General features: G+C 30.2%; 4 protein-coding genes across 5 annotated transcripts in view; 2 read left to right on the top strand and 2 right to left on the bottom strand.

Annotated features, from left to right (window-relative positions):
- The window catches only part of LOC130445974 (rab11 family-interacting protein 4), a 34,446-nt gene extending 25,349 nt beyond the window's left edge, over window positions 1–9,097 (top strand). For both annotated transcript variants that reach the window (XM_056781917.1, XM_056781916.1), the window contains exons 7-10: window positions 303–467; window positions 608–864; window positions 1,078–1,372; window positions 1,528–9,097. In XM_056781917.1, the coding sequence (XP_056637895.1) occupies window positions 303–467; window positions 608–864; window positions 1,078–1,372; window positions 1,528–1,653 (843 nt within the window). In that variant the 3' untranslated portion in view covers window positions 1,654–9,097. The remainder of the gene's footprint in view (window positions 1–302; window positions 468–607; window positions 865–1,077; window positions 1,373–1,527) is intronic.
- Window positions 9,098–9,823: 726 nt separating this feature from the next.
- Window positions 9,824–14,309, top strand: LOC130445973 (R3H domain-containing protein 4-like). Its single transcript, XM_056781915.1, has 5 exons — window positions 9,824–10,363; window positions 11,993–12,186; window positions 12,238–12,434; window positions 12,553–12,781; window positions 13,281–14,309. Exons 1-5 carry the CDS (start codon window positions 10,284–10,286, stop codon window positions 13,391–13,393), a joined length of 813 nt encoding a protein of 270 aa, XP_056637893.1. The 5' UTR covers window positions 9,824–10,283; the 3' UTR covers window positions 13,394–14,309.
- A 1,155-nt stretch (window positions 14,310–15,464) lies between these two features.
- LOC130445972 (nucleolar protein 58) lies at window positions 15,465–19,600 on the bottom strand. The gene is made up of 5 exons (XM_056781913.1): window positions 19,377–19,600; window positions 19,240–19,316; window positions 17,453–18,483; window positions 17,039–17,335; window positions 15,465–16,180 (listed from the first exon to the last, which is right to left on the bottom strand). Exons 1-5 carry the CDS (start codon window positions 19,419–19,421, stop codon window positions 15,957–15,959), a joined length of 1,674 nt encoding a protein of 557 aa, XP_056637891.1. The 5' UTR covers window positions 19,422–19,600; the 3' UTR covers window positions 15,465–15,956.
- A 746-nt stretch (window positions 19,601–20,346) lies between these two features.
- LOC130445971 (nascent polypeptide-associated complex subunit alpha) lies at window positions 20,347–21,638 on the bottom strand. The gene is made up of 4 exons (XM_056781912.1): window positions 21,561–21,638; window positions 21,020–21,281; window positions 20,704–20,958; window positions 20,347–20,588 (listed from the first exon to the last, which is right to left on the bottom strand). The coding sequence occupies exons 2-4, from the start codon at window positions 21,269–21,271 to the stop codon at window positions 20,451–20,453; spliced, it is 645 nt and encodes a 214-aa protein (XP_056637890.1). The 5' UTR covers window positions 21,272–21,281; window positions 21,561–21,638; the 3' UTR covers window positions 20,347–20,450.
- Window positions 21,639–21,826: the final 188 nt, after the last annotated feature.

Below are 21,826 nucleotides of genomic sequence, written 5' to 3'. Positions count from 1 at the left end.
TTTCAACGTGAAGCTGATGTTGGCTCGGTTTTGGCTTCCTTTTACCGGTATTACATAAGTTTTGTTGGATGCCATTCTCCTTTACTCTTCATGTTCTCGTTGACGTTCACTACAAGTTCTTGTTCACTTTTACTGAATCATGAGAATCCCCTGAGCTCATTTTAAGTGTTTACTTGTTTTCCAGGACTATTTTTCTTGACTCGTAATAACTAGATACTAAGTTGACATTCAATATTGGGTATGAAACAGTATAAATTTACATCTTTTAACAGATTGTTTGAAGTATTTACATGTTGTTACAGTTTGAGGTGCTACAGCAACAGGTAGGATTTTTACAAGATACGGCAAATCAAAATGATGAAAGGTATACCAGAGCTAAAGCTGATAATGCCGCTCTACAAGCTAGAGTTATTATGTTGGAAGAGCAACTTAGAGAGACTGAGCTAAGAAGTGAAGAAAAACTTCAGGTAAAAATATTAAAATTCCAATTAAACTTTTTTATTATCGTTTTAATGATTTTTTGTTTGCATGATACTAGTACATCTACTGGAAAATGTAGTAAATTCATAATGTACTATTCATTAATCTGTTATTTATATATTTCAAGGATGAAAGGAAAGGATTTAAGGAACAGAAGGCTAGGTTAGAAAGGGAAAAACAATTACTACTAGATAACATAAATTTAAGACTGCAAGCTTCTGAAACGGAATGTTCGAATTTAAAAAAAGAGATTAATCGGCTGAAAGAAGAATTGGATAAATACAAAAGTGAACAACAAAATACAGTTGATCAAACTACAGATTTAACAATCGAAATTTCTGCTCTTAAAGAAGAAATGAAAATGATGAAAAGTCAAGAAGTGCGGTAGGTTTCATTTATTTCACATTTCAAAAATATAATTTTTCCAACAATCAAAGCAAAATTAAGAGAAATAACATATTTTGAGGTCACGGTCATAGGAGAGTTATGCCCTAAAAAATTAACAAAACTTTTATGGTCAGTAGCATAGATATTGCTTTAGTAATCTTGCATTAAAATGACATTACTACGTATTTTTCCAATTGCATTTTGAATCAGGTTGAAACGTGAATATGAAGCACAAATTCAATTATCCGAAGATTTATCTAAAGAAATAGAAAGGTTAAGATTAGAAGCTCGAACTCCAGCTCTACCAACTACTTCTCCAGAAACATTGAGGTTAGAAGAATTACACGAAGAAATGTCCAATTTGCGATCAGAAAATTCAGAACTGAGAGAAGTAAACGAAGAATTACAGGCGAGTTTGTTGCATGCTGGACTCGAAACTGGGAGAATTCTTTCGATTGGTGAAAATAGTTTAGCTGCTGAATTAGATGTTATGTCACAAGATGAGGTGAGCTAACTAATTGAATTTAACATGTCAGAAATAATGTTTTTAGCATAAATCCTATATTCATGAACTTTTGTAAAGAAAATTAGGTAGGCAATGTTTCTCCTTACTTTATCTGCTATTAAAATGGAAAAAATATAATTATTTTGTTTTTCAAGGTACAGCAAGCTTTAAAGGAACAACAAGAAGTTAATAGGCAACTCAGAACTTACATTGAAGGAATACTACTTAACATTGTAGAGAACCATCCTCAATTATTAGAAGTCAAGCAAAGACCTATATAGATGTATGAAATTATCTCAATAATGGAAGATAATATCGTGATATTAGCTTTATTTGTGGATAAATCACAAACCAATCAACACCGTGATATTCAGCCAATTTAGTTTCTTGGTCAATTTGCAAACCAGGCACATGATTAAAATTATTAATTCATACTGTTGACTAGTTTGTTGTATTCTCATCCGGATGAAGCTATTGATGTTGGATAATCTCATAAACCTTCATCTCATCAATTTCTAGTACCTACATAAATTTTAAAATCCCAAGATATGATTAAAAATTAGAAAAACAAAAAATTAAACTGCTGAATTTTCTTCAAATAAGAATCAATTAGTTCTTGAGTTATTATGTCTTCCTTTACAGTAGCAGACAGGTGTATCAAAATTAGAATAAGATAAAATGTTGAGACTGCCATCTTTTTAGATCCAAGATACAAAGGAAAAATGTAGAAAATGCTATGAATGAAAAAGATACATCAAAGATATATGCATGAGAAAATTGTCGAGAAAGAAGTTAAAGTAGACTTGAACTACAGTAAAAGTAGAAGAAGAAATAATAAATGAAGATTAATCGAATGGTAATGTTTTTAGTTTGGAATTAATGTGGATGTAATACTGGAAATCTAGTGATTGAGTAATGGCAATGTTATCTATTTAATATGTAGGGGAATTGTATACAAAATGCGATACTTAACGTTTTTGACTCAAGAACTTTCTTCATTGATGATTGCGATCTGCCATTCGGTTTTTCTTACATAACATCGCGGCATCTTAGAATAAAGTTCAAAGTTAATGAAATGAGGGTAAAGCGGGATATCTCATTTGATCTCAAATTAAATTTTCCGATTAACCCCAATTGTACATATATAAAAATAAAATTCATATAATATCTACAATAGTCTTAATGTATTGCTAAATAAATACATTTTACAGAAAATTATTTAAATGTTATCAAACTTACCCTCGTTACTACAGTTGTACCGCCAATTTACAAGAGAAACATCTAAAAATACAGCGGATTTACGACTAGCCAGCTATTTATTTAAATTTGAAATATGCACCGCACCTCCTTTCACTTCACTAAGGCGGTGTGGTTGCTATCCCGTTTTGTACATATTTCCCCTATGCTAAAATACAAGTTTTAATAAAGATGAAGAATAAAGACTTGTGTGTACAATCAATAGTTTACTGTTTGTACCAACGAGAGTTATTGAAAGTGTCATAATTTGAATGTTGTCTGAACATTTTTACTTTGTGATACTATTCGTATTTAAGTTTAATATACCCAATCATGTGCATCTCAATTATAATCAAGAAAGTAGTGCAATAAAAATTAAAAAAAGGAATGAAGTTATAAATATTTTTGTAACTTGTAACAGTGCAATAAATTTATTTACTTTATATAATTAGATATTTTAAACATTGAATCTTGATTTCAAAATATTAAAACTCTAATTTAACTATATAATAATAAAATGAATTATGGGGTGTTCTATTTAGAAAATATTAGTACCCAGTACTTTTAAAATATTTGATTATCTTTTTAATAATTGGAATATAAGTACAATACTATAAATATTATATATAAAATGAGTTCGTTATAGTGTAGGATAGTAGGCGTCCAAGCACTGTTAAAAACCCTCGTGTCCCACTTGAAGTTACGGCAAAGACCTTTGTAAAGCCGTACAGGCACTTTGGCTTGAACCTTTTGCCATCACTAGACAAACTGTGAGGTTTACCCAAGTGTTCAAATCGCGTCCGTTTGAGTTTTGGGTACAAAGATGACGTGGTCTGCAGTTTTTTACTCCTCGCACCAACGGTATTTCCAGTCGTCCTTGATGTCTACAATGTGAAGATTAAAAGTCCTACTACGAATCGAATTTCGCGCTTTTTTAAGTGGGCAAGTCATTTGGTGAAAGAACGTAGAGATTTGAAAAATATTTGTGCACAATACTTTCCTTAATAAGGAGAGTCTCAGATGACCGTGTTCAGTTTAAAAGTCACCAATCGAATTTCACGCCTATTTAAGTAAAGCAGTTGTTTGGTAAGAGAGACAGAAGGTCCATCTATGTGTGTCAAACATGAGTTGCAGACTATTCCACTTAGAAAAATTTTTGGGCCCAATACTTTCAAACTATTTGAAGTATCCTTATAATTGGCGGATAAATTCTAACGGCAATCACTAGATGACCATTATCACATTTCATTTCTCTGGATCTATTAGTTATTTGATGTGGTGTGCAACTTCTTTCCAAGAATGACCAAAGATATATTAAATAGTTTTAACAAACTAAGTACAATTAGTTCATCATTATTAAATAAAACGCTCTATAACTCAGAAATAAGTAATTTAATGATTTTGCTTAGGTTATAATATTTTGAGATAAAGATTTTATCAGTTGAAATATCACAAAACAATTTTGTAATATTACAGCATGTGATTTTAAGTAATCAACTGTATATGCCAATTTTTAGACTTTATGGTATTCACTAAACTTTGTATACAACAATATGTTAACTAATAATTAGTTTATTCCTATTGTATTGCCAAGAATAGATGTTTGAGAACTTTGTCATTAACTATTCTATATCTATCCAATTATGTAATTACACTCATTATAACAGAATCAGGATAGGTATTCTTATTAAACGTTGGTCTTATATTAGAAAAATTGTTGTTGTTCTCTCCCATTGAATCTATTACGCAATATCTCGAATTATTTTGACTTAATAACTCGAATTTAAAAAAAAAGGTGAAAAATAATAACATTGTGCCTTTCTAAATAGAAATCTCAGATACATATTCTGATTTCACAGTAAATATTTATTGTTTCTTTGATATTATACGAAATATCTTGAATTTTTGGTATATACAATAATTGGGGTGCGCGAGGCCCGGTAGGAAGACGCGACGCGAGCGCCATCTATTGCGCCAACATTGTTAGTAATTATTGTTTGATGAAGTATGGCTTTTTTGAGGAGATATAGTGGAAAATTGACTCAACATGAACGTGAGAGCTATTAGAAGAAAGTTCAGGAGTGTGGTTGTGAACTGCTTTTGAGTAACGGTACGAAGATAAGGAACAGAGGCCACGCGTCACCGAATTAGACATACTGCAGAACCTAGTTTTCCGTATGAAGAATTCAGAGTTGACAATATCCTCAACTTTGTATTTCCTCCTCGTGTCACGCGTAACTGAGGGCAAAAAATGCAACCCACATTACTTGTGAACCCCAAAAATAAACCGAGTCGAATTGTCAGCTTTAGAAAACAAGAAATAAAATCGAATTTTTTAATGTATCTGCATGCAGATTACAGAAAAATTTGTTATAAATATTGTATTTGTTGATAGTGTAAAAATGTTCATGTTGTTTTATTGTATATTAACATGTTTCTATAGATAGTTTTAAGCAATTTCCCTGCACCTTACGGTATTCATTTGAATGAAAATAGTTTTGTGAAAAATATTGATTACTTATAGGGCAGTAACTTTGCCCTACAACTTGTAAGTACCTCCCTCTTCCATTCTAGTTCATTGTAGGATAGTTGCATAGTCCTGGAGATAGACCCATCCTGCCCCACTTGAAATTACCAAAGGCCGATATCCTTTAAAAAGCTCTGTGGCTTGAACTTTGCTACATCACCAGAGCTACCTCTGTCGTTGGACTAACTGCAGTTCTAGAGTTCTCAGAATGCTTCAAAGAGATCATGTTTTCTGGGTGTTTGTTCACATTCCGATCCGACCTCGGATGATAGACAGTTCAAACTACATTTATGTTTTCGCATCAGTAATAACCATTTTGCAGCTTATCCAAGATTGTCGTGTCTCCCCAAGTAGAAAGAAAACGTAAAGAACACATTTTTCTTAGAATTACTTTTTCCATCGATTCTTGTAGTCGGAAATTAAAAAAAACTTTCTACTTCCGAGAAGGGGTGGCAACCATCCACACGATTTTACCGTATGGTGGCATGATATAGAAAATGATTCTCTACCTTTTGAGAAAATTTCAAGTTAATTCAGGCAGGACGAAAAAATTGCGAGCCGAAATGCTTAATTTCCTGGGCTATAATACCTTTATATTTTGGAACAAATGCAAGTAGGATAAATTTGTTGGTTTCTAATAACATTTTTTGTTCTTATATGCATTTTTTTGTCACAAAAAGGACAAATTGCTTAAAACTTGGTGTTTGTTTTAAGCGACATTTTATAATAATAATGTTGTATGTTTTAAATTTAGTAAAATGTACATATTTGAATGTTTATGTGTTATATATTGTAAGATTTTTATTTTATATTATAGTATCTTATTGTTAATAATCCCTATAGTTAGAGATTGCAATGATTAATTTTATAATTAAATTCTAATCTGCCAAAATAATAAGGCTATACTATGCTCTATTCTCAAATTATATTGAAATAATAAAAATCATTGTAAACTCATAAAAGAGAATTTATTGAATGAATAACGTTCGTAATTTTTTATTTAAAGTGTAATTTATAAACGCCTTGTATGCCGTAGTCTGTATTTAATAATATTCTTCACCAGTTGAAACTAAAACATATCTTCCCACAAAAGTGTCCAATGGGATGGACTAAGCTAGAATTTCACATACTGTAGATAATTTTATTTAGCCACGTAAGGGTGTGCAATTAATATAAATTCATAACAAAGAAACACCAGTAATTATACACCTAACCATATCAGTTCTTCTATTATAACTCATTGTTTCAACAATGTTTCACTTTTCTTACAGTGGTTTTTATTGTAAAAAAAATGTGACTTCCAAATGAAATATTACCATATTGTAATGTTTTCCTTTTTCATTTATACTTCTATTCATGGGGTGAATAGAAACTGTCTCTTACGTTCTTAATTTATTTAAATACCTTACACTACACTCAACTAATTTATATAATTCACTTATCACTCAATTAATTTATTTATTTGAATTCTTTAATTATTTTGCTAATTCGTTTTGTTCACTACTACTATTAATCATAAACTAACTAACTAAACTGCGCTTCAGAAAAGAATTCTCAAAACTTCTACAAAATAAAAAAACAAAACAAATAAATAAATAGACCTTTCTAGAAATTATTCAAAAGAAACAATGTAAATTCGCGCCACGCGAATTTTAGAATTCCAATACATCAGACAAGACCTGCTATAGAGCGGAGAAGCGTTCGTTACAATATTGACGTTTTCCTCAACTTCTTTTGCAAACAGAATTGCATTCGTTGGTTTGGAATTAATAGGAACCAATTATATTTCGATACGATATTAAACTTCATTCGATTATTAATTTTTCTAGTAGTTAACTGGCCAAAAACTAATTTTTATTTAAATTTAATGTTACTAGTCTTTCACCGACTGTAATTTGACAAAAAAATAAATTCATCCTTTCCCATTCTACATACTACATTGTCCTTTACTATTTTTTATTGCCTTCTTTCTTCAAGATAACTTCAATTTTTACCCAAACTATCACCGCGCATCCGCCGTGTTTAACAATCGGGATCTAAAATCCGTTTTTCCTTTGACCTGTGCACAAATACTCTTCTCTTAGATCCGTGAACCTCAAATTTTATTTTAACATTTTGAAAGAGATTTTTTTTCTGTCACTCTTCCAAAAATCTTCTGTAGTAGTAGTAGTACTTGAAGGTAGATACCTAGATTCATTAAGCTACTGTCTGTGTGCCCGGGAGTCTTCGTTCTTGCGTATCACAGTGCTATTTGGGACTAAACTACAATCATAAACACCGAAGAAATAATTCGCAGTTTAAAAATAATAAACAAATCAGCCGGTACCCTCAACTTTTCGCACTATTATGTTTGCTTTGTGAGACACCTTTTGGTAGACAACATGGGAAATTTGTTAAAGTGCATTATTTCAACAATTTATGAATGGATTGTGGGTAACTTCATAACATAAATATTATGCTTCTTATTTTTATTATTATTATTTGTTAATGAATAGAATAATTACCAATGAAAAAAAATTACGAACGTTATTAGAATTAACAAAAATATTTCTTTATATTCAAATATCTGTTGTAAATATTTATTTAAAAAAAATGCCAATTTGCTAGTTATTACATACTTGTTTCTTTTAAAAAATATATATATTTTCATATTATATAGCCGTCCTAATCGTGTGATTTACACTCTCTGTGATCATTTGTGTTGGAATATTATAAAACTTAATTATTGTACTTAAAAATGATTCAATTGGAATCATTTGAGAAATAAATTGATTTGCCTTTATTGTTCTTTTCCTCCCAACAATGCTACAACACAAAAAATTTCCTTTTAACTAACCTAATCTACAAATCTTTATTAGCAATAACAAAAATATGAATACTAAAATCATTTAAGGACAATATTGTTACCACAAGATATAAATAAATAATAAATGTACATTCGAAGTGATCGAGAATAGGTTGCCTGCATTTTTTAAAAAGTATTTTTTATTCCTTGATATGAAATAATATCGGAAAGTAAAATATTTAATTAAAAGAGAAAAAATAATATCTGAATATTTAATTGAAAATCACAAAAATTTCAAATTTTTACATGCAGAAGAAAATCATTGGTTTTCAGTTCTGGCGTCATAGGTTTAATAGACATTGTTGCCGGCAACGTAACTTGTGCAATATTTATTTATTAGTTACCTGTAAACAAAACATTTTTTCTAAGCCCATGTCTGTAAACGTCAAAAATCGGACTGTCTGCATTCTTTGTAAATGACATTTAACAATAACATGCACGTACTAAAATCTCAAAACTTAAGCTTCTTGGTTAAATTACATTACAATAAAATTTTCATTTACGTAAGACTTTATTTGATCTATTTACACAAATTTAGTCAATTAAAAAACATAAAAACTTTTAGCATTCCCGAGATATATTTAGGATTGAAAGAGTGATGCCCCTAAATGTAGGCAGCACATTATGCATTTCTTTAAAAATACGACAAGTTTTCTTAAGTAGCATGCTATGATTGGGCGTAGAAAAAGTATAGTACGTTACACGAGTTGTTAGCCCATTACGCACTCATGAAATTTATGCACTCGCGGCTTCGTGAAATGATTTCACTTCGTTCGTAATGGGTTACTTACAACTCTCGTTACGTAATATGCTATTTCCATATATAAGAATAAGAACGTTCTGTAAACTGCGTTTCCCTGATGTCCATTATGGATCACAACTTCGTATAATACGTCTAATAAAAAGCTTACCTCTACAACTACCAATTGAATTAGCCTTCGATAAAAATTGATGTATCGCATTAATTTCAATTGGCTATTCCACACAAATACCCCTTTGTAATGTCGAAAAACTGATATAATAATTAATATTAATTAGCCGTGATAATAATCAATAACAAAAGCACCGTTTTGTAATATTTTTGTAAATTTAATTTTGTAATAAATTAGTTGTTCGAATTTAATATCTCTTTTATTTAACCTTTGTAATGATTTCTTTTTCTGGAGACATAGTTAAAACGAAGGTCATATGTTCTCATTCCCCATTCCAAAGCTTTTACGGCGTCTGAACTCATCTGAAATACTCTTAGGCGTTCCACATAGCAACTACGACCGTTGTGGTCGCGAAGAGAACGACAATTATGACGTCACGACTAACGTAGACGACCCTTGTCAAGAGGTGGGTGTACGATTATAGTTTTGTTCCAACCTGCTAGTATGGAAGCGTTTATAGATATTTTCTGCACAATCTCAGACTATGCACGATTCTTGTAACAGTACTTGCTATCAGAACCAAGTATCGTGAAGACTGTCCTGGAAACGGTTCACAAACGATATCTAAGTCGGTTGGAACGCAAAGCAGAATCGTTCGTATAACGGTAACCGCCCAATTGCAACACGTAATCTCTATTGCTCAGAATCATCACCTTACACTAGAAAAGTAACTAGATTGCAAAACCTACCACTGGAAACTTCGACGACTTGTCCATCCAATTAGAAAAGAGTAGAGAGAAATAGAAATTAATACATCCATATATGTAATACTATTAAATGTATAGTATTACAAAATTATTTTTTAAAAGATATATAAAAATTGATGTTTCAACTTTTCCTTAAATCTTTGTTTCTCTAGACAGCAAATCCTGTTATCGGTATAAAATAAGCTGTCACGGGATCAGTTCTTTAATATATAAATCTATGATTTAGTATAATTTTTATCAATATATAGGTAATAGCAGAAGAACTATTATTTAGGTAAACAAAATGGTATCGTTATGGGTAATAAGGTTGATAAAAAAAACGTTATTTTCACGGACGTTGAACTAACTTTAATCCATAATTATGACCGACAAATGATTAATATTTAAACAGGAAATAGAGTGATATCCATATATTAGTTTTAAATTTATCGACCTTGTACATTAAAATGTCAACACGTTTAAAATTTCTGCGTCCAAAATGAAATATCACGTGACATCCTCTCGTTGATTGTTGATACATATCTACCTTACATGGATATACGTAATAATTTGATAAATACGTAAATATAATTAATAGTAAGGTTGTATTTCAATAATTAGTTGTGTCCCTGGTGTTAAATAGAATTAAGTTTATATTTACTACTTATTCTAATACTTGACAAAAATGACTGTCATAAAAGATAAACAAAATTATAAGTATCCCCGACCTGGCTCTACTGATGGATCAGATATCGAAACATTAGAGTAAGTCTATTTTTTAATTAGTCTTAGATACTTTCTTTTGTAAAATAATTGATTTTTATCATATAAAGGTATACTTATAGGATCAAGTAACAGATTTTAAGCACCTAAAAGTAAACACATATTACATTACTTATCACTAAACCACGTAGCAAGGGTATATTTTTTCATTATTCTGTTAACAAAATTTGTTATTTTAATCAGCTTCGTAGGTGAGAAGTATTTGAAAATTTTACTATATATATTATGTAACTAAACCATCTGCAAAAAGTAATTAAATACATCTGTTTTTGTGGCAATATTTTTTCATTATTTTCCAGATTAACTTAAATTTGACGAAACTCATTATAGTAATAGCATGTTATTCTACTGATTACTGTATATACCAAAACTAACTTACATCTCTGAGATTTTATAAATGATTATGAAGAAAACACTGTTAGAATAATTGTATAATTAATGTTTTCAGACATATTTAGATTATTAAAAATTGACTTCCAAAGCATATCATCAACTAATATATAAAAATTGTTATAATGGTACATCACTTATTTGTTATCTGTTGCTTTTGTGGACTTGTTTTTAACTCTGACTTTAATAAATTATTTATTCTCGAATACGTTTTTTATTTATTTGGTTATATTATTTGCTTTTTTTGAATTCTATGATTATTTTTTCTACATAATTTTATTTAATCTTATGCCATCTTACAGTGTGCTGTATGACTGTTTGTTTGAGGGTCATGCCATATTCTTTTCACTCAATGAATTTCTATCTTTCGTTTACTCTTTTATTTCTTACCATTTTATCTTTAGCCGCTTCTTTCACATTTTCAATTCATATTTTTCTTGGTTTTCCTTTATAATTTTTACCTGCTATTTTGTATTCAAACGTTTTTTTCTGTATGTATAACTCTTCATCATTAATATATCTCTATTATGTTTCATTTCTTATTCCATCTTTTTTTGTTTTATTTTCTATTTTCCTAATGGCTTTTTTTTCTATGCATATGGTCTACTTGAATTTGATTTGAGATCCATGATTCGCAGCTATAAAGGTTGGTAGGGCTAGCTACTTTTCACAATTTATATTTTTGTTTAGTACTTCTTTTTCCAAAGAATGATAACTTTCATTGTATTAAGTAATTTATCTACTTTTCTCGTCTTTATTTTTGCTGGTTAGCTTGATATTGATATACCTCAATTGTTTTTACAATTTCTTTAATCGTCACTTTTATATGTAGATAGTATAATTCCTAGATTCCAATCTTCATGTATTTTTTCATGCTGCATTATTTCGTTTGGTAATTCTGTTAATTCATTTATTCTCTATATATTTAATCATTTCAGCTTCAATGTTCTAATTGCTTCTACAACTTCTTCCCTTTTCTTTCTTAATTACTTTAGTGTTCCATTGAATAATTTTTGTTTTTTCCTATAGTTTACTGTCATTTTGTGTTCGAAATTTATCAATTAGTTTTCTTTGGCTTCTTCTACACATGATTCCTAAACAATATTTTACTTTTCATTGAAAGCAGCATTGATAGAAAATATTTTTTTAGTGGATACATTGAATACTTTCACATTTTATGAATAACTTGCAATAGTTTATTTTTGAACAAATTTATTTTAGATTGGGAGATGTGTCTGATAATGAAACAGAAAATAATAATGAACCAGTGCAAAATATGGAAACTAATAATAATGGTCAAGTACCTATTAGAATCAGAATACACCGACCAAAAATAATCAAACCATCTCAGGTAGAAGAAGTGGTACGTTTGAAAAGCAATTCTGGAAAAAAGAAGTTAAGACGTTACCAGAATCGTTAGTGCTCTACAACCTATCAAAACTTTTTTATTTTTGATGTTTTCGTAGGATGTATTCTACAAACTTTAAGTGAAGAAGAGGAAAATGAAAATATGGTTGTTATTATGGAATCTCATAAGGGTCCTTTTGCTCGCCTGCTGGATAATAAAGATGCTTTAGAGTATTGGCAAGAATTTGTAGAAAAGTCAGAAGAGGAACAATCTGAATTGATTAGAGCATTGACGGCAAAATACCATAATGAAACAGTAGGTTTAAATTTTTCTTTAGGTCAAACAAAATATCAATTAAAAAATGATGATAAATTTGGACAGTATTTGACGATTTTTTTATTTTATATATTTTTTCATATAATTTATATTATAGGTTGTTGAACATTGCCAAAGTGACAGTCCCGGGAGAATTTCTTCAAGAATAAGAAGGACATTCAAAATAAAAAAAAACTTATCTTTAGAAATTGTTCAGGTGTGTGAAGAAGATTTAATACAGTTTTTTAAAGCTAAACCAGAAGATACATATGTTAAGAATCCACCTACAAGTTTTGAAAGACTTTTAATACATGCCATTGCTCAATACCACAAATTACAATCAGTCAGTAAGTAATTTTCAAATAATTATATAATTGTTAGAAATTATATTTATCAATTTTCTAGTTTCGATCCGTTTTCACTTAGTTATAGTTTTCTCTCATCTCTATTCTTTTAATCAAGTACCTAACGTAATGTTCGTACCAGCTGACGACATCGTGAGGAATCCATTTTAAGAGGGGTCATATAATAATTAGTCAGTTGCTTAGAAGTCGTGAGCACCAACGTTTTAAGATTAAATGCATTTTTTTGGCATTCATCTAAATGTTAAATCGCTTTTTTAAAAACTAATTTCGATGAACGTCAGTCAATATATCATGCACCTTATTAAAATTTTTGTGCAACAGTTTCTGTTAACATTGCTTATCATATTTTACATAACTAATTGAAGAACTTTTTTGTTTATTCAAACAATAATTTTTAAATTATCTTAAAGCAGCATAAGCAAAATAAAAGTCTTTGCACTGTATTCAATGAAATAGATGAAAATTAAAACGTTTGTTTCAGGTGTTATTGTTGATGAAGGTACCAAAAAATCAGTTAAAGTTTACAACAATAATAAAAACTGGAGTCCCGCTAGTTGTTACTTGACAGATTTTATTAAGAAATTGAGGAAGTAAAATCATGGTGCAATTATTAAAACATATACATTTTATAATTACCTGAAGGAATTTGGTTCATATAATTGTTGCTTATTTATTTTAAGATGTAACTTAAAAAATATGTTTGTGCTAGTACTTAAGAAATAATGTATTCGTTAATTTTCAACTAATTTTATTTTCAGTTATGTTAATGATGTTTTCTTATGATTAGGTACTCCTTGACCAAACTCATAATTCCCATAAAAAAATATGAAGTGCCTGCAACTCTTACATACACGGAAAGGAAAATTATCCTGATAAATGAATGAAATAGAATTTTCTATTAGATAAGCAGGAAAGCTCAGTACTATAAAAAGGTGATTAAATTTGACCTAGACCGACCAATAAAAAAAAACATTTTTACTTATTTTAATATGATTCTTTATTATCCACTTTAAAATAGGCCCCTTTCGAGATAATGCAAGCATATCAGTGCCAAGGACGTAACTTGCCCTAGGGATGGCCAACCCGCGAAATAAAAAATTTATTTTTGTGCAAATAGAATATTTTTGAATGCCCGCACAACGAGAAACCCGTATTATTAATAATCATAACAAAAGTAATAATTCTAATCTAACCTGAAAGAAAATATACGAGTAGATACCTAATTACAGCAAATTGTATTGTTTTCAAATTTGAGAAATTTTCCACAAAAAGTTATAATTGCTTTTAGATCTTATTATACATGAGAATCGTTTTTTTTTTAATGACTGCAATTTTTATTTTTACCCTGGTATATATCACAGACAACCCAGATGTAGCATTGATGCACCTCATTTTAAAATCAAACATCGGTTTTTTACGGATGCATTGCTTACTTGGATGACGGCCAAAATATGTGATCATTGATTTATCATAGTTTAGGTTTAGCTCGGGGACAAATTTTTCAAAAAAATCTTCGATTCAGCATATTCAACAGTGGCCGTATTTTAAAGTTTATCGGTTTCATCAACTGAATTCTTATTTGCACAGTTTATACACTGTAATATTGTGTATTTTGATTTCCTCTTCTGATGGTCTGTCTTCGGTACTGTTTTTAAAAATTTTTTGATCCATTTCTGGTTTTCATTTAGTATCATTAGTCATATCTTCTTCAGTAAGACCAGAACACCTATCTATGTTACAATCATCGTAATCTTCATTCCCCGTTTCTTCATCAGTAAGAGAACTGGGTTCGGGAGGTTCAATATATATATATATATATATATATATATATATATATATATATATATATATATATATTGTGTCCACTGGTAGTTTATCAGAATAAGCAATTTGAAGAGCTACCTTCAAAGAAAAGCCGTATCTGAAAAAAAATTGCGTATTATTTCACATTGAAACTTTGCCTGCTAGAGATTTTTTTTATAGAAACATGTATTTATGTTTACTTAAATACAACATCACAAAAGTATGAATATTTGTTTCTGATGAAAAGATAATTTGTACTTACTCGAACCGTATGTCCATTTTTATCGGCAAGACTACGGGGAGTTCCGTTAACCTACTAACAAACAGCTGTTTGATCACTATCTGCAACTTGTCATGAATAGAGATGTTGCCATCTATCCAATACTTTCTTAAGCTTTTTTTGAAATTATGTGGCTGAGTGATAAATAACATTCAAATTTTAGGAGTCGTTAGATACTTTTTTGGCAAACATGATTTGTTGTGAAGCTACAATCTCTAAAATAGGCAACCATGGTAATTTTTAAGTTCCACTGGAGGTACATTATGAGATATAAAAATGGCTGTAGTCGTAAAATAATTTGAAAATTCTTCTAATACTCGACCGGGCTTAGCTACTACCACTGCTTGTTTAGTGGGTGTAGTATTCGCGCTAGACAAAATTTCAATTACCATAAAACGTTTTGTCGAATTTAGCTGGCTGTACTTACAATCCAGGCATTTTTCATATCATAGTACATTACACTTGGGCCTTATAATGTACAAACAAATAACAGTTAGCTCAAAATAGTTACATATTGTTCTGCTTAATGTCAAGAAATGCGATCACAGCATTGTCACGGACAATAATGAAAACAGAAATGACTTTAAGGATATATGTCGTTTTATTTAATAAATTTTGTTTCTTTCCTTATTTTTTCTCATAACACTACGAACAATTCCTTCAATAGTAAACTCATAGATTTAAGGAACTTTTGTTTGATATTTTGATAAAAACATTTTTTTTGCTAAAACTATATTATATCTATCTTAACACTAGATACATTTGAAATTAAGTAAAATAACTACAGTAAAAATTATTTTATAAAAGAATTGAATGTTGGAAGTTGGTAAAATTCACTAATTATGCGACCAAGGGTTTAGTCCTTTGATATTAGTTATTTAATGTGTTCATTGAAACGTCTTCATAAATGACCTATATTATATAAAATAGCCGATTATTACAAAGTTAATCATAATTTCTCAAATATATTTATCGATTTTATAAAAAAAATCCAATAAAGTCAAATAATAACAACACTTAATGATAAACACTCTACCAGCGTGACTTTTTATATACATTATAAAAATATCAATTTTATTCACTCTCACTTTGTTTCTGCTTCTTCTTTTTTTTCTTTTTTTCGGATGTCTGTTCCTCTGCCTCTACTTGAGGTTCTTCTATTTCCTGTTTAACTTTTTTCTTCTTTTTCTTACTAGGCGTCGCTTCATTTATTGTCTCTTCTTCGATTTCTTCCTTAACACTCTCATCTAATTTTTCATGCTTCTTCTTTTTCTTTTTGGGCAACGATTGTTCACTTTCTAAAGAGTAGAAAAAAATATCAGGCAATGAGTCAAGATATGTTTGATAACAATAAGTAACATAATAAACTGGATCAGTAAATGTATACCACCCAACAAAATTAACACATAATTTTTTATTTAGCTTAAAATTTTAATGAAAAGACTTTAGGTTTCTTTTGCTCGCCTAATTTTGTATAAGCCCAATATTTCTCATTTTTTTAAGGTTAATGAAAAATATTTTGCTGAACAAAGCAGGTAATTGGCTGAAATGCCAGAAATGGTATAGTTTTTTTTATATAAAAGTATGTGACAATGCTCTTTAACTTAATTAACACTATAAAATGAATCCAAACGTTTACCAAAATCATAGTCTTACTAATATTGTGTTGATGGAGAAGAGAAAAGTTTTGAGGAACAATTGTCAATTTTTAAGCATATAGAACAAAGACCAGGTCAGAACCATTGGCATGTAACTGATATAAAGATGAAACAAAGATTGGTTACTTTGCTTTGTCAAGGTTTTTTGTACGCTGTCAATAATAAATAAGCTAATATATGAAAAGGAGACGAATTAAGAGTTTAATATACAGAGACCTTAAAATTGGACCTTCTTTAACCCCATCACAACTATACTTTGCTACAGAATATATAGAGACAATGTACTATTCTCAGAGTCCAGATTTTGCCAATTTGGCATTGATTGCAGTGTCCTAGTTTACGAAAAAGCTAATACAAATCATATTATTAAAACAAAAATATGATATTAAATGTTAAATTCGCTGGAGATTGTAAACTATTACCATTTATTATCATAATTCAAAATTATCTGAAATATTTAAATCAGTAGAAAAAATTTCAAATGCAGAATGTTCATACCTTGAATATTAACTGTTTCTTGTTCAACTGCAATTTTAATTTTCTTTTTCTTCGACGATCCAGGAGTAGTAGAATTCTCTTGCGAACTTTCTTCCTTTACTCCTTCTGATTCAGACCTTTTCCTTTTACCAATTGAAGGTAACGTTGAATCTGCTGCATCTGGATACTGTTTTATTTCGCTAATTCCATGGTATTTCTCAAATTTTGCTTTAGCTTTACCAGTACCACTAATTCTTTTGATATTTCCCTCTTCAAGAACCCTCAATCTAGCTTCTAATTTTACTTTATGCTCAGCACCTTAAAATTGCAATTAAAATTTTACCTTTTGTTATCACCAAACAAAAAAGATGAATTCATAAATGTACAGTTTGAAATTTAAATTTATATAAATTTCAAGATTAAAACAAATCTTACCAAGAGTGAATGAGCCATCTTCACCAAGAGCATCTACACGTGTAGCTAAAGAAGCTTTAGCAGCTAGCATCCGAGACATCTTACCCTTATTCTTGGTACTGGACTGTCCCACCAATTGAGAATGATATATCAAACCATACTTAGGTGTATCTTTTTTAGTCTTTAATGCACGGAATAATGCTTTCTCAGCTCCAAGTATTTGAACTGTAGAAGCAGGATGTTTTGCTAAGTTAATCAAAGATCCTGCATGGGATATAAGCCTAGCTCCAACTAATTCTCCTACAAGAACAGTAAGATTTGGAGCCATAGCCATCATTCTAGCTTTTAGATAGTCATATAGTTGAGTCCTGTAATTTGTTATATCTATAACTTGATCACATAAATGTTGAATATTTATGATGTCCTCTTCTGAGATCTCAGTACCCATAGAAATTTCAGCAGCTTCTTTTACCTGTTCCTCAACTTCTTCAGGTAAAACATCAGATAAATCTGAAGTGGCTGTATTTTCTCTGGTACCAATAACCTTTACTGTCTTAGCAAATGCAATATTATCTGTGATTATCTTTCCAAGTTCAGGAAAGTGCCATCCATACCATTCTCTACATCTCATTATATAATTATTCAATTCTTTATCTAAATCATCTAATAAAGAAACTGCTTGAACAATCATTGTATCAACCTTATCTGGTGAAAACTTCAATTTGTACCTAGACAATGAATGGGCTAAACCTAAAGACATAGCAGTCATTTCTTTTTTTGGCAATCCTGATATCAAACTGTCCAATTGCGAACGAATACATCGCATTAATTCTTGTACTGCTGTATTGGAGAGACATTGTAAACTAAATTTTTCTTTAATTGCAGATCCTAACTTAGCATCAGATACTAAAAGTTGTTCTTGTAAATCTTTGTCCAGGTGCTTCTTTAGAAGTTTCTTCAGACTTTTTGAAACTTTTCCTTCAACTGCAGCTGTTGTAGCAGCTAGAGCTTCTGTAGTATCCGCAAATTTTTCGAAATGTTTAAGTTTAATACTAAAAATGAATTTTATTAAAAAAATAAATTTATGGTCAAAGGAGATCACAAACATTGTAGCATGTAATATACACTACCAGTCAAAAGTTTCTATCCACCCAATAGTTTGAGTGATACACAACAATTAAAAACAATACAAAAAATTTTAATATAAAAATCAAATATTTTAAATAGTAATAATAACATTAGTCTGTAATTGTTGCATAATCAAATTTTCCAATCATCAGTTTAACCCCATTCTTTTATTATTTTGGTGCACAATTTTGGTATTCTCTGTCCAATTTGTCCAACAACTCAATCCGGTTGAGGTCGGGCGACTGTGACGGCCACATCATTACATTCTTTGTTACCAATTCTCTCAAATCCTCAGTCGCCCTTCCACTAAAACATCCCCAAACCATCACTGAGTCTCTCCTGTGTTTCACAGTCGAGATCACATAGATCTAACCCAAACTGTAGACTCATCACTCCATAAAACTCTGCCTACTGCAATCTCTCAATTTTATTTTGAAATCTTAAAAGAGGTTAATTCACTGATACCCTTCCAAAAAGGACAGCATCTCTCAATCTGCTTTTTACTGTATAAGTTCTCAAAGGCAGATCCTTGGATTCATTGGTCTGATCCGCTTTCTCTGGACCCGTCAGTATTGCATCAAACATATTTACAACAATAAGTACCTGTTCTGTACAATTACTATTGATGTTTCAATAATAATATTGGTTTACCATAAATGTTATATAAATATTAAACTTACATTTTTCCTGCAGATTCGGGTGTCTCGAAGTCTCGATATAAATTATCTGTCTCTTTAAGTTTCTTTTCATTTAAAAGCTAAAAGCGTGGCAAAAGTGAGGTTAAATCGCAAATGCACCAACAAATTATTTTACATACCTTAAATAAGGCGTAGCCCGCAGCAGTTTCAAATAAAACTAACATATTTTACTAGTTTATATATTTACTCAAATATAAAAAGAAATTTACCAACTTTAATAATCATATAACGCGTATAAAACTACAATGCTAAGATTTCAGAAGCATGGAGAAATTTGTTGTACATGTCCTGCGCATGCAGATACAGTTACCAACTATGAAGAGAAAAGTAACTCATAGAACTCGACGCGATGTATCTACAGATCAAGAAACATGTAAACTGAAGAAAATGTAGGCAGTTACGTTCCATTTGTCTTCTACGTCATTAATAACTGGTAAATTCGAGAATATTATGTCTGAGAATAGTGATCAATATATGTTTTAATATCTTATAGATGTAGTGCCAAAGCAACTATATAACATATAAGTATAAGACATCGACGCATTTTTATTGTAGAGTTAAATTAGATGAAATTTTTGAAAACGTTGGTGATATTTATACTGAGCACACTGTTTACACCAATACTCACAATTACACCGTCTAACGCACGTTTCGATAACCAAGTTATTGTCTTCAGAGACAGTGTAATTGTGAGTTTTGGTGTAGTGGTAGTGTATATGGAGTGCGTTCCGTATATGGAGACAAACACAAAAAAATAAGCATGTCAACCACGAAATTTAAATTTTATTAGCAGGCAGACAAAGCCAGATTATAAAGACTCCAATCATTACAATTTGATTTTATTGATGACAATCATGATAAAATTTTGAAATGTGATAGGAAATTACTGGTTTTCTTTCCTTGGCTCATGCAAGTTTTGGGTTGCTTTCACTTTGAGCCCCAGCATTATAAAATATTAATTCCATAATAATTCCTCTGTTGGTAGTGGATAGAGCACGAGACTTCATTAGTCTGAGCTCAAGCCACCAACTGCTCCAGATTTATCAAAAGTAGATTTATAATGAAGGTTTTTCTACAAATTAAATAACATGATTTTTTTGGCATTTATTGACTTATTATTTACAGAAAAAACTTATATACTGATGTATTCAAGCAAAGAGGAAGGAGATTTATGAAATTTATTCTTAATGTTCTCACATCGTCAGCTCCATAATAGCATTAACTATATCGTTCTGATTATTTTTCAGTGCTTTAACAGCCTTAGCTCTACTGACGTTTGCCTGGGACATCACCAATTCAACGTCTTTTTCCTCAACTCCAGATTCGTCAACCTAAAATATAAAATGCAACAATATAAACAGCTTCCATAGGGTTTAGTAACAATATCAATTTAACTATATATTTGACACTGATAAAAAATTAAATTATCTATTAGAAATTATTCACCTCCTCATCTTCTGATTCTTCAGCTATAGGAGCAACAGAAGTTGTTGTAGTACCAGTAGCATTTTCACCAGCAGGATTTACTTCTTTAAACTTCTCTGCTGCAGCAACTTGTGCCTGTTGTGAGAGATCCTCTATTTTGGCTTCTCCAAAAACTATATAAGTATCACTGACAGGGTTCTTGTAAACATCTGGTTTGTTGATAACAAATAGAATATTTTTTGATTTTCTGATGGTTACTCTGTTGACACCTTGAACCTAAATATTTAATGTCAATATTTCAGAAAAGAACTAACAGATTTCTTCTATTATTACTCACAGGTTTCAAACCAAGTTTTGACATTATCTTCCTGGCTTTCTTTTCCCCTCTAGATTGTTTGGCTTTGGAAACCATATCAACTGGCAAACCTGCAGCAGCGGCCCCAGGAAATGTTGCTGATGCAGCATTTGCAGCCCCTGCATCTTCTAATTCTGGAATTTCTTCGTCGGAGTCACTATCTGTTGAAGATTCACTGTGTTCTGGTTTTGGTTCGGACACAACGGGTTTATCAACTTCAGTCATTTCTGGCATTTTTTTATGACTAAAAACATAAACGTTGTCGTAAATCTTCTATCCAATTTTTTTATTACTATCACAAAAAAAGTATATTGCTGTATTTGATTCTAAGATCACTTGCATTTAAATTTTGTAAGTGATTTATAAATTATATTTTCGCATAATTTAACCTCGAATTTTTCTAACAATTAATCAATTGTCGCTTAAAATTTTATAGTACGTTTAGAAATTTACTCTTAATTTATATATTTCGCCTATAAAAATTATCATTTTATTATAGATGATATAGATAAATTTTGAATACCTTTTTCTTACAGATATTTCTATTTAGAATGCACAAACCTAAAAAGAAAATTTAAGTATTACCAACATAAAATCAATAAAAAATTTCCACAAAACTAAAATTGCCATGAAGTTCGTATAATTCTATGATTTTAAGAACTCTCTCTAAATCCAAATGCAAGCTTACAATTAGAGGATATATAATTGAAGAAATTTTAGTAGTATTAATTATTAACAAAATTATAGATATTCTATCCTACTGTGCCTACGAAAATAGCTCTTTTTTAT

Source organism: Diorhabda sublineata, chromosome 6 (assembly GCF_026230105.1).
Source record: "Diorhabda sublineata isolate icDioSubl1.1 chromosome 6, icDioSubl1.1, whole genome shotgun sequence".
NCBI classification, from domain to species: domain Eukaryota; kingdom Metazoa; phylum Arthropoda; class Insecta; order Coleoptera; family Chrysomelidae; genus Diorhabda; species Diorhabda sublineata.
Note: the sequence above shows the minus strand (reverse complement) of the source record. Positions and strands in the feature narration are given on the sequence as shown.

Excerpts from the sequence above, each read along its gene's own strand:
- LOC130445973 (XM_056781915.1), top strand. The coding sequence starts at position 10,284 with ATGACTGTCATAAAAGATAAACAAAATTATAAGTATCCCCGACCTGGC. Across the intron at positions 12,187-12,237 it reads GTTAAGACGTTACCAGAATC|GATGTATTCTACAAACTTTA; the intron begins GTTAGTGCTCTA and ends ATGTTTTCGTAG. Across the intron at positions 12,435-12,552 it reads CAAAATACCATAATGAAACA|GTTGTTGAACATTGCCAAAG; the intron begins GTAGGTTTAAAT and ends TTTATATTATAG.
- LOC130445972 (XM_056781913.1), bottom strand. The coding sequence starts at position 19,421 with ATGTTAGTTTTATTTGAAACTGCTGCGGGCTACGCCTTATTTAAG. Across the intron at positions 18,484-19,239 it reads CCCGAATCTGCAGGAAAAAT|TATTAAACTTAAACATTTCG; the intron begins GTAAGTTTAATA and ends ATTCATTTTTAG. Across the intron at positions 17,336-17,452 it reads AGATGGCTCATTCACTCTTG|GTGCTGAGCATAAAGTAAAA; the intron begins GTAAGATTTGTT and ends TGCAATTTTAAG.
- LOC130445971 (XM_056781912.1), bottom strand. The coding sequence starts at position 21,271 with ATGCCAGAAATGACTGAAGTTGATAAACCCGTTGTGTCCGAACCAAAA. Across the intron at positions 20,959-21,019 it reads CAAAACTTGGTTTGAAACCT|GTTCAAGGTGTCAACAGAGT; the intron begins GTGAGTAATAAT and ends TTAAATATTTAG. Across the intron at positions 20,589-20,703 it reads AAGAATCAGAAGATGAGGAG|GTTGACGAATCTGGAGTTGA; the intron begins GTGAATAATTTC and ends TTTATATTTTAG.